Source organism: Crocuta crocuta, unplaced genomic scaffold, assembly GCF_008692635.1.
Source record: "Crocuta crocuta isolate KB4526 unplaced genomic scaffold, BGI_CrCroc_1.0 scaffold173, whole genome shotgun sequence".
Taxonomy (NCBI): domain Eukaryota; kingdom Metazoa; phylum Chordata; class Mammalia; order Carnivora; family Hyaenidae; genus Crocuta; species Crocuta crocuta.
In genome coordinates, this window is record NW_027529453.1 from 572,506 (window position 1) to 591,208 (window position 18,703).

Genomic DNA, 18,703 nt, shown 5'->3' on the forward strand with positions numbered 1-18,703 from the left:
TTGCTTTAAGTAACAAGAATGCCTCCAAGTTATTGGCATACATTGTGTAGTTACTAGATTAAGTTCAATGTTCCATACAGTATGCATTAAAATTATAGTTTAGTGGTATAACAGCTTTTGTCCTTATTTTTATGTGTTACTATGAAAAGTTCAAAGTGGTTAATAAGCAGATTGCTATTCTAGAAAGTAGTGGTAATGTATGCTATTTTTCTTTTGCAATGAATTTTAAGATTCATGTCCAACTTTTAAAGTTTTTTTTTTTTTTTTTTTATAAATGGGGGCGCCTGGGTGGCTTAGTCGGTTAAGCGTCCGACTTTCGACTTTCGCTTAGGTCATGATCTCACGGTTCGTGGGTTCGAGCCCCGCATTGGGATCTGTGCTGAGTGCCAGCTCAGAGCCTGAGGGCTGTTTCAGTCTGTGACTCCCTCTCTCTCTGACACTCCCCTACTCACGCTGTCTCTCTCTCTCTCTCCTAGAAATAAATAAAACATTAAAAAAAAATTTTTTAAAGTTTTTTTATAAATGAAAATGTACCTCACCATGAGAAAGATAACTGTAAACTCCTTAAAATTTAACTTACATTTCATTTTCAGGAAAGAAACATATGAAATGAAAATTTCATAGAAACTTATATGAAGTGAACAAAGTTGATAAATTCCTTAAAGTTTTATGTGATCAAGTATTGATTTAATTAGGTTGCTCTGTCTAAAATCACAATATGTGTTTATATAGTGGAATCTAAAGACATTGATTCCCAAACTCCCATTTTATAGATAAAGAAAATGAGATAGGATTATTTGGCTTATCCAGTGCTATTTGTTCATCAGTTGGGAGAATTTATAATAGAAGGCATGTAGAATCTAATAATGATTGAATTTATTTTTAGCTACAGCATATTCTTCTGGGTTATAATGAATCTAGCAAAACAAGTAGGTTTCTAAGTCTTCTATTTTGGTAGTAATTACTAAAACCAAACCTCACCATAACTCACTATAGCCTTCAACCACAGCAGCATGAAATGAACAAAACTTTACAATTGAATCACAGTACTTACACACAAATAAAATACCTTTCTCTATTAGCTAAGATTATTTAAACAATAATGACTACAATGTTTGTTCATAGCTATACGCACTGTCATTGTACATGTGGATTCATGAGCACTTTTGCAAATGGTGCAATGTCATGTAGTCATAGTGTCTTTGAATTTGTGAAATAATCAGTAACCAAGCTCACTTGGTTCTAGGTGATGTGAATTGCTACTTTTTACAATAATGATTTTCCATAGATATAACCTCAACATATTTCCTGCTTTTTCAAAAGTTTACTCTTTTCCCTGCAACAGAATAGAATTATACACTCTTCTGTGCACTTGCTTGATGTGTCAGGATTACCAAAATGCTAGTAATTGATTCCTTGTATTTTTTTTTTTGACACTGGTTTTAAGAGTTCTCAAGGCACTTTGATTTGAAGCTGCTCCTTTGATTTCTGTAACAGATAGCAAGCAGTATCACTGTCATAACTGTTGACAGAGGTAATATTGAGCTTTTATCTCAGGCAAGAAATATTAAAAAGGTTTCATTGTTAATTGCTATTATCAGCCTATCAAAACTTTTTCTAAACCAAACTCATTGTTGTTGTTGTTGTTTTTAATTTACTGATTCAAGAGACATGTATTAAGCATCTATTATGTACCAAGCTCCATTATAGGTACTGGGATTCCAATAAGAAGAGGAAACATGACTGCATGTCATGTTTGCATGACTCTGCATGTCATGTTTCCTGCCTACTGGAAATAGGAAAGATGTGAAAGAAGATGTTCACTCTGTGAACATATGGAAATGAGTTTCTGGAAGAGGAGCTATTGAAGTCAATGCTTACCTTGGGCTGAAGTGTACCTGGGTGAAAGGACATTTCTGATGTCTATGACAAATCTTCAAAGAGCAGGATATGAAATATTACCATGTTGTGGGGAAGTAATATTGTATTGAAGCAGCAAATAGTAGACAGGGTGTGTGGCAATGGAAGAACCTGGAAATGTAGGTGGAGACAGATTCCCAAAGAGCATTAGCGATACTGCTGAGGACAAAATCAAATTTACATTTTGAAAAACAACTGTGACTTAAATATATAGGATAGATGTTATATTGTTATGACAGACAATAGGGTGATTATTAATATCATAACACTATAATTCAAGTGAGAAACAATAACATTTTGAAGAAAAGTAGTGGCAGAATGGAGAGGTCAAACATATTATTTAGCATTGCTTCGTCAGTAAAAGAGACTGGTCTCCATATAAACAATAAGTGATATTAAAAAGTTTATAATGTAACCAAGAAATTGGGTACATCTTGGCCTACTTAACTTTCAATTTTGTTATTTAAGAACCTGGACAATATAAATGACAATCCAGTCTCTGGCACCTGGCTAATATGAATGAAATTGTAGAGTTAGGTATATAGACTGTGAGAGAAAAACCTGAGGCTCATGAACCTTTGAAGGCCAGGGAGAGGAAAAGAAGTCTGTAAAGAAGACTAAAAATGGTGATCACAGTAGAAAGAGCAGAGCCAAGAATAAACGATGTTGAGGAAACCAGCCATAGTTGGAGGCAACCTGGAGAGAGAGAGTTGTATCAGTCTTATATACCTCCAGACAAAACAGGTGAACATGAGGAACGCCTTGCATTCTTGGTGAGAAAGATCAGTAAATCAGAAGCAGTATTGGAAAGCCGAAGAGATGCAGCTGTGAGTCCAAAACGTACTACTAAGGGGTGCTAAGCTCAGGGGAAAGCAAGATTTCAGGTAAGGGAAGGAACTGATGAAACACTGTGAAAGTGTAGTGGTGAGCAAGTTTGTCTGTAGTTCTTCCTGAAGTAGACTGTATCTGCCCTAGTGGAAGAAACAATAGTGGCAACAGTAGAAGAAACCAAAAGGAGGTGACATATATATAACAGCTTAATTTATATTTTGCAAACCTGTGATGAAATTCAGATATATGTTTTCAATTCTTAGATGCGAGACCCAAAGTCGTTACCCCCAAATTAATTAGCAGAGGTCTAGTTTTTGTTGGACTGTGGATTAGACAAACTTCCTAAAGAAGAGGTTTGGAGAAGCATAGGAGTTAAAGTTTAGAATGAAAAAGAAAAAAGAGAGAGAGATGAATTTCAGACATTGAATAGTCCTGAAGGAATTCAGATGGTAAGGAGTGACTCATACACGCCATTGAAGGATTGGGACAGAGCAGTAATATGTTCAAAATCTTATAACCAAAAGATTAATCTATAGTAATGGGAAAGATATTTTAAAAAGCATTAAGACTGGATTTTGTTTCAATTTGTACAACCAATTAGTAGAATTAGAAGGAAACAATAAAATGTTACCCCTTCATTATAAAGTTGAAGAATTTTAACAGCAATCACTTTGATGTGGGCTCCCCTATGTGCCAGTTATTATGCTAAGCAATTTACATGCATTAACTCATGAGTTAATGCGTAAATGAGTTCCATGTGATCCCAAGTATTTATACTCCTACTTTCAATTTGAAATAACAGGCTTAGAGTGTTTAGATGTCTTGCCAAAATGTTGTTAATTTGGAAGTAACAAAAAAAAAATTCCCAATCCAACTCAAAGTATAAAATCACACACACACACACACACACACACAAAATGATTTATAGTCTTTTTTTTTTAAGTTTTTTTTTAATGTTTTTATTTATTTTTTTAGGAGAGAGAGAGAGACAGCATGAGCAGGGGAGGGTCAGAGAGAGAGGGAGTTACAGACTGAAACAGGCTCCAGGCTCTGAGCTGCCAGTCAGCACAGAGCCCGCCGCGGGGCCGAACCCACGAACTGCGAGATCATGACCTAAGCGAAAGTCGGACACTTAACCGACTAAGCCACCCAGGCGCCCCTAAAATGATTTATAGTCTTAAATCATCAAATGTTTGGAGGTTGAGCTTCAGCCAGGTTTGATCAAGACTCCTCACTTCCTTTCCTGGGATTCCCAAGTCTGTGTCCTCTTGTGTATCACTGTCTCTGGTGACATTTCCACCAAGGTGTTGAAATGGCTATATTAGTTCCAGACATTTGCACACCAGCTTCCAGAGAAAAAGAGGAAGAGAGCATTTCCTAGAAACTCTCAGCAAACATCTCTGGTTTTATAGGCTTGAACTGGGTTACCTTTACACTTCTTAACCACTCATCATTAGCCAGAAACAAACAAACAAAACAAAACAAACAAAAAACATACTTATCAGTTTAAACTGTCTTCATGGAAGCTTAGTTTCTTCTAGCATTCATAGAGGTGTGAGGGAGATAGTGATATATAAATGCAGATATAAACAGTTTTAAGGTTAGGTGGGATTCATTTGGGGGTGGGATTACCATACTATCCACTAAAATTACATTATTATCCTTACAGAATTGAAATAGCTTGCAAAGCAATCATATATCTATTCAATTACACAGCTACTTCCAGGATCCAGTACTCCTGGCTTGTATATACACACACACATACATATACAATTTATATTTTTTCCTTTTACTAAAGCAAAATAGATAAATGGACAGGAAGACAGATACAGATAAATAGAATTGATCAATAGATACATAGATACGTGATGGAAAGATAGATGGATGAGTAGATAAGTACGGTCTCTAGTTAAGCTTTTCGTTAGATGATTTTGCCCAACTCTAGGCTAATGTAAGTGCTCTGAGAGCACTTAAGTGAGGCTGGGCTAAACCATGATGTTCAGTAGGTCAGGTGTATTAAATGCATTTTCAACTTAAGATATTTTCAAACTAGGATGTGTTTATCAGTATGTAACCTAATTGTAGGTTGAGGAAGATCTGCAGATGGGTACATAGACCTTTTATTTTTTTTAACCCTTAACATAACAAAATCCTCTGATCAAATAAAAACAAATAATTTTAGGAGTGGAGAGTGTGTGTTAAATAAATAATTGGTTACATTAACTGGTCCTCAACATCTTGGCTAACTGTATTTAATAAAAAACAATTTTTTTATCCTTAAGAATACAATATTACACAGAAAAAATACAAAGCTTAGAGAATTATGACTGAGAGCCACTGAATGAATGAATTCCAAACTCTTATACCTCATCATGATTTCTATGGAATTTCCTGACAGCATTCATGAAAATAATTCCCAGTAACATTGGGCACAGAGGAGGCAACATTGTATCATTACTGGTAATTGGAATTTAGTGTGTCACTGGGAGCAGTCATTTGCACCTTTACTGGTGTATATGGTATAGAATTCTTGGCACACACTGGAGAGATAAAGTGCTCGTAAAAATGGATTCTCTTATCCGTCAAAGTACATTTGAATCACAAGGTGTAAATATATATAGTCTAAAATATTTACTACGCATCTAGAACAAACGTTTTATAACCTTAGAGTGCTTTTGGGTCCTTGGATCTAATACCAAATCATAAGTGGATGTCAAAGCCACTTTGCAGGTTTGCCCAGGGACGCTCTGTGGCCAGGCTGAGCAGAGTCAGAGTTGAGAACAGTATAAAACCAAAGTGCCGGCTCTTACCCTAGAAGTACAGTTCAAGAGGGCATGCAATCCACTCTGGAGGATTTTTATGACATATTATCTTTAGTAATCTTTAAAAGTTCTGATTATTTCAGCAAATTTAACACGTATGCAAACACTACTTTCTTGGGTCTCTACCAAAGTGGTCCAACACTGTCATAGTCTACTTGTTTGTATCTTAATGGGTTCTAAATACATATTCCAAAATCATGTTTTTCTAACGTACAGAAGATAATGTCCAGATCAGGATATTTGAATCTAGTTGGAGGCCTGAGGACTCCTGAGGACAGAAATTGTGCTAATGTTACATAGCTGGGTGTTCTCACCCTGCGTGCAGAGCAGGAGAACAGAAAGAAAGTATGTATGCATTTATTTTGTCAAACACTTAGCACATACTAGCGGGAAACCTTTGTTATAACTTCCTTATCAATATTAACTTATTTAATATGGCTAGAAGACAGGTATTATTTTTTCCCTTTCTTGTCACATGAAGAAACTAAAACAGAGAGGTTACGTATTTAGTCTGAAGTCAAACAGTTGGCCGGTGGTCAATCTCAGACACGAATGCAGGCTTTAGGGACCCAGAGGCACAACCGATGGATAGTAATTTAGCCTCTCCTATTTGACGAAACTGTGTAGCACTCACTCATCAGACTGATCAGCAAAGATTTTAAAACTTTCTGATAGGTGGCATGCCCCAAAACATTTAAATTAGACTTTCTGATGGAGGCCCAGGAATTGGTGCTCCAAGTAATCCTTGTAAAAGCTTTATATGCAGCCCTTGTTGAAGATAAAGAGGATAAGGGAGCCCTTTACAGCTTTAAAGGGAAAACATGGGAAGAGAATCCATAGAAGGAAGCCAAGAGCCAAGTGTTGATGAGTAGTACAGTGAGATCTAATGCAAAATTGATTAAAGACCCAGTTACTTTAGAGACTAAACTCACCTGCTGTACATCTATGCTCAATTTTACTTTATAGTTAAGCCTAACTTTAGCATATCTCATGTTTCAGTGTGATATAGTATCCTATTCCTTTGTAGGATCTTTTACATGTGTGTGCACCCATACACACATGCCACACATGCTCTCTCTAAATTGATTCCATTAACCTTTCTGCTTTACATTTCTTGGCTGCTTAATGCCTTTCTGATGTAATAAAATGTACATTTATTTTCCAATCTAATTTGGAAAGAAATTCTAGTGTATGTCATCCTATGCCTTTCTAACTGGAATTATATTGTATCTTGGCTACAATGCAATGTATACATAAAGCAAGAGCTGAAAGAAACCTATATGTCTATCTTGATATAATTTGTCCCTATTTTACTCTTTATGCTTCAATCCTGAGAAGGGTTAAAATTATTCAGCAGAAAGAAAAAACTTGTTATTAGCACCCTATGGGTGTGGATTTCATATTGTGGCTAAATCTTGCTTCTGTGTTTTTTTAAAATGTAATGTCACTCATCTTGGTTCTGCTCTCTTAAATGAGAACAGTGATATATTTTAGATATTCGAAACAAGCTAAACTCACAATGTAGTGTCAAAAAGTACTCTAAAGGCCATAACCAGCCACCAGATCACCCATTTAGAGTATGGTATATATAGAATTTGTGTCCTCTGTGTGTACATATAAGTACTATATGTATCCAACGGACAAACATGTACTTGGGAGTTATGTCATCATATACTGGATATATAAAGAACGAATATGGAAGGGTGGATGATGTAACAGATTTTGTAGTCCATGAAAAAAAAACATAATGTATTGCATTTCAGAAAAATCAAAATATATTGAGACTGAGAGCACTACAGAGGTGTGGACACACGATCTCTGCTTGGGAGTAAAAGAACAAGAGTTCACGGAAGTGACAGTGGAGCTGGGACATCAAGGGTGTGTAGGATTTCTCCAGATGGTGGGGGTAAACATGCTACGGGTCTCAGGATCACCTGGGCAAGAACGCAGAGCCATCGAAGAGCCTCAACTCCACAGTAACTGAGTATGTACAGGCTTGGCATGAGGGCCTTGGTAGCACAGTCAGAAACTAATCTACAGGGAGTGGGGAAGGGTGCCTAGGTGGCTCAATTGGTTAAGTGACCCACTCTTGGTTTTGGCTTAGGTCATAATCTTATGGTTTGTGAGATCAAGCCCTGTGTCGGGCTCTGTACTGATGGTGTGGAGCTTGCTTGGGATTCTTTCTCTCTTCTACTCTCTCCCTCCCTCTCTCTTTCTCTCAAAATAAATAAATAAGCTTAAGACACACATAGACACTCACACATATGTGTGTGTGTGTGAGTGTCTGTGTGTGTCTATACATATATATGTATATATACATATACATATGTATACGTATATACACATAACAGTTTATATATATATATATAAAGAAATTAAACTACTGGGATTTTGAAGTGCATTCTTATGCTATTCATAGCATGCCAATGAGTTTAGGTGATTTTTCTTTCAGTATGAATAGAAACTCACTAGGGCTTAAAAATTGTTTTAAACTTATTTATGTTTTAAATATTTTTTTTAAATTTATTTTTGAGAAAATGAAAGTGCGTGAATGGGGAAGGGGCATAGAGGAGAGGCAGACAGAAGATTCAAAGCAAACTCCACATTGACAGCAGAGAGCCCGAGGGGGGGCTCAAACTCACAAACCCAAGATCATGACCTGAACCAAAGTTGACCACTTTACCAGCTGACCCACCCAGGCATCCCAAATTTTTAACTTATTTTTCAATGAAGGAGAGTAACATGATCAACCTTGTGTTATGCGACAATGATTCTGATGTTCCTCTGTGATGGGAACTGGAGAAGGAAGCAATTAGAATGCTTCTCAGCATTGCAATTATGAAAGTGAGGGTCCAAACTAGTTGAGACAGTTGTAGGGGTGATAAAAAGCAAAGAACATATTCAATGAGTAGAATATCTTTATTCACCTAGGAAATTTTTTAAAATGTTATTATAGAAGCCATCAATTGTATATAATCCACTTATACTTTCAACATATTTCTAACACTTTTTTAAATATCCCCAATGCAAAACAACACATGGAATATAAAAACGCCTTGCTTGAGGTGACTTTTGCCAGAGTAAATAGTTATTCAAAACATTTCTTTTTATGGTATGTTGAGAGTAGTACCTGATAGATGGTGTGTAAAACTGAACATTTGTTGATTGAAAGAAGAAATTAATCAATCAGCAAGTTAATGTCTACTTGGGCCAAAATTGTTAAGGGTTCAGTTCTGCTTCCACCTCTTCTACCATGTTGAATGAAAATGTGTTGGTGACATTCTTTGAGTGTCAACAAGAATGATTTGAACATCACTGGGTTTCAATTCTTTCACTGTAAAAATGCAGGCATTGTGTTTGTTGGATTATTTTTAAATTCATGCCTATTGGTAGTATTAATCGTCTTGAAATCAAATAAATAGTGTATGACTATCACATGACCTACATGTGAGCAGAAGTAGGCCATGTGTGCTTGGATTATGAAAACCAGCTGGCCCATCTGCTCTAGGTTCCAAAACACATAAGCTCATTGAGTATAGATAGAAAGAAGAGATTAATTAAAACCCCCAAACCTCATCCATCACACATATAGAATAATATTTTTGAGGGAAGGATACATACATGTATGTATGTATAAATATATGATAAACATAAAGGAAAACCACTTGGAACACAAAATGAAAAAAATAAACTACAAACTAAGTCAAAATGAGCTAGTAATATAAGAGATTCACTCATAATATAAGAAATACAAAAGAAGAACAATGAATACTGGTGAGAATACTGGAAAATATGCCAGGTTAGTAGAAATGTAAATTAGTACAACCTTTGGTGATCAACTTGACAATATATATTGACATGTCTGATTCATATGCTTTTAGACCTGGCTTTCTCAATGGAGAGAGTTTACCAATTCCAGATTTGTTTTTTTTTTTTAATGTTTTATTTATTTCTAGGAGAGAGAGAGAGACAGCGTGAGCAGGGGAGGGTCAGAGAGAGAGGGAGTGACAGACTCTGAAACAGGCTCCAGGCTCTGAGCTGGCAGTCAGCACAGAGCCCGACGCGGGGCTCGAACCCACAAACCACGAGATCATGACCTAAGCGAAAGTCGGACGCTTAACCGACTAAGCCACCCAGGCGCCCCCAGATTTGTTTATAATAGGACACTCCTCCTCACCCCCCATTCTCTAAGTAGAGTGCCCACTAAAAGGAGATTCATTAAATGTAATATTATATACTTCCATTACTTTAATCATATTTATTATTTTAATAATGGTTATGTGCTTATATAACATGCCTGCCCATCGTGTTATTTAATGAGTAAAGTACAGTTCAAGAATATGCAAAAAGTTCCATCTCTTTCATCCAAATAAAATTGAAATATAGATTAGTGCATAAGTAGATAGTTATGTCAAGGTAAAGATAAATAATGTTGCAGGAGTTGTTAAACTCTGAGAAAGTCCTAACAATTTCTTAAAAACAGTGACTTCTTCACGACTTACTTTTCCATCTCTTTTGCAGTCCACTGTGCAAGGGGTTCTGAGGCTTTCCTCAACACTTTAGATATGTCCTTGCCTCAAGACCTTTTTGTACCTAGGGTTCTTCTGTATGAAATGAGCTGCATAAACAAACAGAAAAACACCCCTGATTTCATTGAAGTCTCTGCATAAAGGAGATTTCTCAAAAGGTGCCTTATCTGAAAACCGTGTACAGAAGTCCCTCACTTTCTCACTCTCTATTTTCTTATACTGCTATATTTTATTTCTTAGCACTCATCAAAATGGGATCATACCTATCAATATGCAGATGTATAGCTATATATTTGTTTATTTCAATATTTGCTCCTCTTCTAATTCCCTTCTAGATAAAATATTATTCTTGAGAATTTTGGCCTCTTAACTTTGTTCATAATTCTTCCCTAACACTCTGATTATTGTGTCTAGCATATTATAGGAAACTAGTGAATTTTTTTTCCTTTTTTCTTGTTTCAAGTTTCTATTAAATAATAGTTAACATATAGTGTAATAGTGGTTTCAGGAGTATAATTTAGTGATTCATCACTGGCATATACCATCCAGTGCTCAACACAAGTGTACTCCTTAATCATCATTGTTAAATGAGTGATTGAATTGGTGAATACATGCTTATAACTTTGAGAGAAATCATTAGAAATAATTAAAGCACGCTGTGGGTTTCTGTGTACTGCCAGACCATATGAGACATCCGTATGAATTCTCAAATGGGAATTACTACGTCAAGTACCATGACATTTGTTAGTGTTTTCAACATAAATTGGAGGAAAAAAAATTAACTAATTTAAGTTGATGTATGTAGGTAATGTAGCACTATTTAAGAATTTTGTTTTATTTAGAATATTATAAAGATATGAATGTTTATTGGCCAAAACTGAGATCATATCAGATTACAGCTATGAATTTACAATGTGGAACTAATTTTTCAAATATATTTTGACATGTACATGCGTGTGCACTAAAAATTATATCCAAATTGGTTCTCATATAAACTCTCGCCAGTGTTCATGTATTGTCATGAAACTCTCACTTAGTTGCATTTTATATCAAATGCACTGCTCCTAATTACTGTTCTTTCTTTGTGATAATTCTATACCTCTCAGGATTCACTTTCTCTCTTCCTTACCCTGCTTTATATTGTGCATTTTGTGATATTAACTTATATAATATATATATATTGAGTGACTACTTAAAATTTAAAAATTAACTATTACTATAAAATACATTTTTTATTATTAGCTTTAATTGTGATTAAAAATTACATCAATTAATTTACTACTGATCAGAACAATGCTACATGGAAAGCTGAAGTGTACAATTTAGTGATTCAACACTTCCATACACTACCCGGTGCTCATCACAAGAGCCCTCCTTAACCCCCATCACCTACTTAACCCATCCACCCACCTACCTCCTCTCTTCCAACCATCAGTTTGTTCTCTATAGTTAAGAGTCTGCTTCTTAGCATGTTTCTTTCTCTCTTTTTTTCCCTTTTTGCTCATTTGTTTTGTTTCTTAAGTTCCACATATGAGTGAAATCATATGGTGTTCGTCTTTTTCTTTTTCTTTTTTTTTTTAATTTTTTTTGGTGTTCATCTTTTTCTAACTGACCTATTTCACTTAGCATAACGCTCTCTCTCCATCCATGTCATTGCAAATGGTAAGATTTCATTCTTTCTTATAGCTGAGTAATATTTCAGTGTGTGTGTGTGTGTATGTGTGTATCACATCTTTATTCATCAGTTGATGGACAGTAGGCAGTTTTCATAATTTGGCTATTGTAGATGACGTTATAACCACATAGAAAGACAAAGATGAATAATATAGTATCCTCTCTTTTATATCTTTGTTTTTAATATTAATATGAACCTTCACGAAGTATGCAGAAAAATATTTTTCCCTAAAAGTAGTATTAAATGTCTTCTTAATTTTTTAAATTTAAACTCAAATATTTAAAGAGTGAATTAATAAATATTCCCATAAAAGGAAGATGCTATCTTATTCATCTTTGTGTTTCTTATTGAGCATATGACATGAATTAGGTAAAAATTTATTAAATTAGTCACTAAATATTTCTTAGCAGATATAATACCTTTTCTTCAAATATACCCTCAGAGAAGAACAACTCACAGCCTTTTACCTGCCATATTTATACCTAAGATTGAGGAATTATTTAATGTTTGTGGATTGTGTCTAAACAGCACATATGTAACACAGTGATAGCAAAGATCCAGAAGATAACAGGAATATCACTGTGTAACAGAAGGGAAGAAAGAGGGGAATTTAGTCTTGCACCTGTTATTTCCTACAGCATAAAGGAGAACATAGTTTTGATGAATCTTTAATATAGGTCCTTAATGCCTATTTGTCAAATAATTACTAATGATGCTGCAAATATTGATAATGATGATCATGATGATGATGATGGGTGGTGAGGGATAATATGTTATCACTCTTGTCATCTCAGAAATGTTTGTGTACTTTCCTTCCAGAAGTTTCCTGGGAAAGACCATTGAATTAAAAACCTATAATTCATCTTTTGATATAGCTAGCATTCACCAAAGCATTCTTAAGATAAAGCATTTGGTATCAAATGTGTGCTGAAAATTATCATTTTTAAATGTTTTGGCTATCTTAATGAACAAGGGAGAGGGGAAGAGATGTTTCATTCTTGCAAGTAAACCTTTAAGATTTAGTTTGTCCCAGTTTTGTACAGCCTTAAACAAAAATTCTGAATGAATACTTGAATGGAAAAACAAAATTTTATTCAGAATTGGGTCGTTACTTTGAATGCCTCCAAGAATAGGAGCATTTTGTCCACTTTATACCTTTGGATGTACATATCACTCTCTTTATGCTCAGTGGAGATTTCCTTCTAACCATCACCAACATATTGATTTTATTTATATCAAACTTGATAATTTTGATTTTGCTTTGTTCTCAACCAGTACAGTAATATTTAACAAGATATTATGATATAGTCCAAAAGATCTTAGAGAAAGACCTAACTATGACTATGAATATGTAAGATGAAAATACAGAGAAAAATCTCCCCTCAAAATCTCTTAGTCCACAAATAGTCAAAAAAGAGAATCAATACACATAATTTGGATTGTCTTTAATGTTTTCCTTGGACACCGATTTCTTAGCTTAATTCAGTCTTGAGGCCTCAAGGTGCTCCTGCAGCCTTAATTGCAATTATTTTTGGTTGCTCAATTTCTCAGATACTCTGTCCTAATTTAAAGTGTTCCTCCTGCAGTATGTAGTTGTTGATTGTAAATGGCAATACAAGTTACTTACAGCCTCTACAGTTCAGTAAGCCTTCAAACCTTTTAGCTATTCTATTGATAACCTAATCATGAAATTAAAGCATCTATAGTAAGCAGATGAGCTAATGTAAGCAGTGTCATGTTTTTTTTTTGGTACACAAATCAATAAAGCTATCACGATGACTTTCAGTTCAATCATCTTGCTACTGGAAATGAACATAGCTTTTAAAATAGATTTTTCAAATATGTATCATTTGCACTAACAGCTATATTGTTGCCCACCATTTTGGTTATAGTAGTTACATCATTTCCAGTGGCAACATATATTCACAGAATCATGGAGTAATGCCAATTCCAAAGGAAAATAGAGTCCAGTAGATAAACGAGATGACCTTGAGCTCTGTAAAACAAAGGTGCTAGAGTCATACTGTCTTATTTTCCAGGTGCATATGTGCTCCAGGTCAAGGCCACCGACGCAGATGACCCGACCTATGGAAACAGTGCCAGAGTCGTTTATAGCATTCTTCAGGGACAACCTTATTTCTCTATTGATCCCAAGACAGGTAAATTTTTTTATTAGAGACAACATTATCACCACCCCTTTCAAATATTTAAACTTTAATTAAATCTTGGCATGGGAAGTCACCTACTCTAAAAATGCAATAAAGATTCAGTGTGTTGTACATTAAGTAAAAGAAGATAGGACCTTACCTTGCTGCCATAGAACTATTTCCTCTAGATTGAATTTTGTGTAAATATAAGCCATCTCCGATATATGTGTCAAGTCCCAATCTCAAGATAACTATTCTCTATAAGTATTATTTTAAGTTTTCAGAAGCCTGGGTATATCTGATTTTTGATTCTTCTGGAATTAAAATAGTTATTCATTTTAAGTTTTCTTGATTGGGTTCAATTATAGTTAATTTTTGGTCTTATCAATATGTGGTAAGATCATGGAGCTTCTACTGTTATATTTGCCAGAGGTTATAGATGGTTGATTTGGATTAATAAAGACTTATGCTTCCAGCAGGGGAACAAAGACGGTTGACAAACTTGAAACACTCAGATCACTAATTCTTCTGACAAATGCTTTTGAAGCTAGTCTCATTTTTGAGTCAAAACATTTGTTTGTTTTTTTTTTAAATGATTTCATGCGTCATTTTTTAAAAGTTATTTCTGAGAGAGAGAGAGAGAGAGAGACTGTAAGCAGGGGAGGGCCAGAGGGAGAGGGAGACACAGAATCTGAAGCAGGCTCCAGGCTCTGAGCCATCAGCACAGAGCCCGATGTGGGACTTGAACCCATGAAATGTGAGATCATGACCTGAGCCGAAGTTGGACGTTTAACCGACTGAGCCACCCAGGCACCCCTTAAGTCAAAACATTTGAATGGAAGTTTTCAGAACCAAATATATAAGAATCTTTGGAAAGTATAGAAAGAGCAGGATATTATTCACTAGAAGATTTTGTATTCCTTTGTAAATAAAATGAAGTCCTTCTGTTCTAGAGAATTTGCTTTTTGAATGCTAAATACTTTTTTAAGGAGATCTAGCCAGGCTGACCAGTTATCAAAGTAGATGTCCCATGTCACAGTTAAAATAGAACTGCACAATGACAGCTATTTTATGAGCACTTATGTTACATTATAATACATTGCATATTGAATTCAATATTATTTATTACATTAGGTTAAAATAATGAAATGAACTGTTAATATACTAGACTAATGGAACTTTATAAATTTGTAAATACATTTGTAAAGAGCTATATCAATTTGAAACAAATTAATTTCAGACACTCTATATGCAAAGAAGCTAAACGTTTCAAAATTAGCACTTCCCTGTAAATGTGTGCTGAAATCTGGAATACCAAATAGATATAGGTTAATTAATAATTAGCCATGTTTTAATGTCACCTAGAAACATAAAGTCAATTAAGTGGAAACAGAATCTGCAAAAACTTTCTGCAACTGAACCTGCTATTCTCTCATTTGTTTCTCTCCTCCTTAATCCTGAGGGACAGAAATCAGCAAAATGTTAAAGGAATAAGGCAGGAGGTTGCTCCCTTTCGTAATCTAAAAAAAGAGTAGTTTGTCATAGGACAGCATCAATCTTTTGAGAAGGGAAGATCAGTGCTGAAGAGAATCTAGAAAAGTTTAAGACATAGAAACTCTTTCGGTTTGGAAAAAGGGTCAGAGACCAAAAGCCAGAGGTGTCAAATATTAAGAGCAGGTGAATGATGGAGAAATTGTACCTACAATGTAAATTATTGTCAAGAAGTATGGCAACGAAAGTAAGATATTTGGCAGTATCAGTGTTAAGGAAGTTTAAACTGGGAAATCATATGTATTTGTAGAAAAACAGGAAAACATTGTTGAGGAAAGAATTTGGGGAAGTTGTTCATTGAAGTTTATGATGGTATAAAATTCCAGAAGGGTGAAGAAGGTTTGGACAACAGTCTCAATATATAAACACATACTGAAGGAAAATTATCTAAAATATTATACAGCCTTTCATCAGATGTAAACATCATGGGTTATTTCTTCTTCTATGATTACCCACATTTTCCAAATTCACCATGATCGATACTCTAACTAGAAACTAGTGTGGGCTCGGCAAAGTAAACAACCCACAAAACTAATAGGCAGCCAACGGAATGGGAAAAGATAGTTGCNATGTGTCTTAGATCTCTTCAGCCTCTGAGAAGCAGTGCTGAGAGTCAGAGGAGATGGACAAAGGAGAAAAGGGTTGTAGAGATTGGTGGAGGGGAGGTTCTGTATTAGAGTAACTTAGTGGGTTGTAGTGATTAACTCTATAGATAGAGTAGGTAAGTTTATATAGTCAGAATAAGTGCAGCAGAAGAGAGATAAACTAATATTGATGAAATAACTATAGATGTAGTCAGTATCTAACTAAAAAGTAACATAATCATATAAAGATGAATTTAAGCATAGGGCATTGGATTAAGAATACAAGCATTATAGTCAAATTAATACTAGACAGATAATAATTATATGACTCAAACACATTCAGTCTCCTTGGCTCTATTTGGTCAATATCAACTTTAGATGAATTCTAAAGCTTTTAGAAAGTATTACCTTATAGGAGCTTATTCATAATATGCCTTTAATAACTATGTATTTATATTTTATATAATGCTTATTATTTAGAACTAAAGGTGAAATAATTCTGGCGTAAACAATGAAATAGATTTTTTGAAGCATTGATTTTCACTGGAGACAGAAGTCTTGATACTAACAAGGCCTCAGACCGCTAGACAGGAAAAGAGTGGATGAGGAGGCACTTCATTAATAGAATGATAACTAGTTCTTCATGCACAGAAACCATTAAGAAGACTTTTTGTCAAATTTATCACCTTGTGGTACATAAGAGTAAATCAAAAATCAAGGATAATTGCAATTTCTCAGAAATAGCCTCCATTTGTTCCAGCCATATAGCTTCCTTTTATGATTCCTTTTGCTGTTATTAAATAAAATGCATGAAAAACTAATATTATCTAAAATTGTCCACATTTGAGTATAGAATAGACTTTAAAATAATTTTTAAAGGAAGAGTCTCATCAGAAATTCTGGTGCCTAAGTATTTATAAAGAGATAAATAGAACCATTTATTATTTATTTGGAATAAGAAAATAAAAAATGTTTCCTTAGTGATATTGTTTTTTGACAAACACTCTAAAGCATCTCTACCCAAGTGAATATAGCATGCTTACTTATAAGCAGTATAAATTGATGCAAACTATGAAATAAGCTCAGAAATAATAGTTCTCTTTAAAATTGGCTAATTTGGGGGCGCCTGGGTGGCTCAGTAGGTTGCGCGTCCGACTTTGGCTCCAGTCATGATCTCATGGTTCATGGGTTCGAGCCTCACATCAGGCTCTGCGCTGACAGCTCAGAGCCTGGAGCCTGCTTCAGATTCTGTGTCTCCCTCTCTCTCTGCCCCTCTCCTGCTCACAGTCTGTCTGTCTCTAAAAAACAATCAATAAATATTAAAAAGTAAAGTAAAATAAAATAATAAAAATAAAGTAAAATAAAATAAAGGTTTATTTTGCAATTATTTGGCTTAACTATGAAATTCTTCTCTAGGAATTAAAATTTACATGTATTCATACACCTCAAATGATTATTAACTATTTTAAAAACTTCAAATGTAGAGAAATCTATAAAACATTAAATAACATTGATATTCATTGCATTTATTGTTTATGAAACATTAACATATTTGTAATATTAGCATGTTATATTATGTTGTGTACATTTTTATACTTAATGTTTTTATACATTAGAAAAATATCTATAATTTATAAAACATTAAATATCGGCTTTATAATATTTTCTCAAAGTCTGAAATCAGGATNCTAAACATTTCTACAACATTGATAATAGAATTACTTAGGAAAATAAACATTAATATAAGTGACTTCATGTCTTAATTTGCATTTCAAATTTGTTTAAAGTGTTTAAATTGTTACCTAAATGATTTGAAAAACTAATCTGAGTTGAGTAACTAGTTATTGCTGTTTCATGTCATGTGGTGATGGTATGTTGTATTTTTCCAAATAAGCTGAGTTCTAATTTAGAAAGCATCATTATTCACTTTGCCTCAACATTTTTTAAACCTATAAATTTAAATTTTCTATTGTGATAAAATATACATAACATAAAATTTACCATGTGAACTGTTTTAAGGGTACAGTTGAGTGGCAGTAAGAATATCCACAGTGTTGTGCAACCATCACTACATCCATTTCCAGAACTTTTCCATCAATCTCTTATAGTTTATGTGCATTGTCAGAAACAATGTATCTTTATAAGTTTGTATGTTATGTATTTATATGTTCATTCATAGAATCCATATGAAAATAATCGAGTGAGTCTTAGAGTTGAACCCATGGGCTATGTATTTTTTCCCTTTTATTCACCATTCTGATATTTCATGCTTTGTGATTCTGTCCTAGCCTCTGTTTAGGGAAATCTGATAAGTGTTGCTGAGAGATTTGACATTTCTCAAGACTTTTATTCTTTGAGTCTATCACCTTTTATTCAGTAATTGTACTCTGCAAGCCTATATGTCCTAAGTCAAACCTCCTCACATATTCTGACTGATGTTTATTTTTTCAGGTCTTTAAAAATATGTTGGTGTTTTAAAGCACCATAGTATAATCAAAGCATGGGTTAGATTATATTTTGAGCTAATTCTGGATACCAGTATATAAATATTTACAGTGTTTCATGGTTTGAAATGCCTTTGATATTTATTCAGAGTAAAGTCTTTAAGGATTCAGACACCTCAGCCCTGACGTGCCTGATGAAA

General features: G+C 34.4%; 1 protein-coding gene across 4 annotated transcripts in view; it reads left to right on the plus strand.

Moving 5' to 3' along the window:
- Positions 1 to 18,703, plus strand: part of CDH12 (cadherin 12) — a 684,089-nt gene that overhangs the window by 571,635 nt on the left and 93,751 nt on the right. For 3 of the 4 annotated variants that reach the window (XM_077760763.1, XM_077760761.1, XM_077760762.1), the window contains one exon: positions 13,817 to 13,936. The exons of the other annotated variant lie outside the window; for it this stretch is intronic. In XM_077760763.1, the coding sequence (XP_077616889.1) occupies positions 13,817 to 13,936 (120 nt within the window). The remainder of the gene's footprint in view (positions 1 to 13,816; positions 13,937 to 18,703) is intronic. 4 annotated transcript variants of the gene reach the window in all.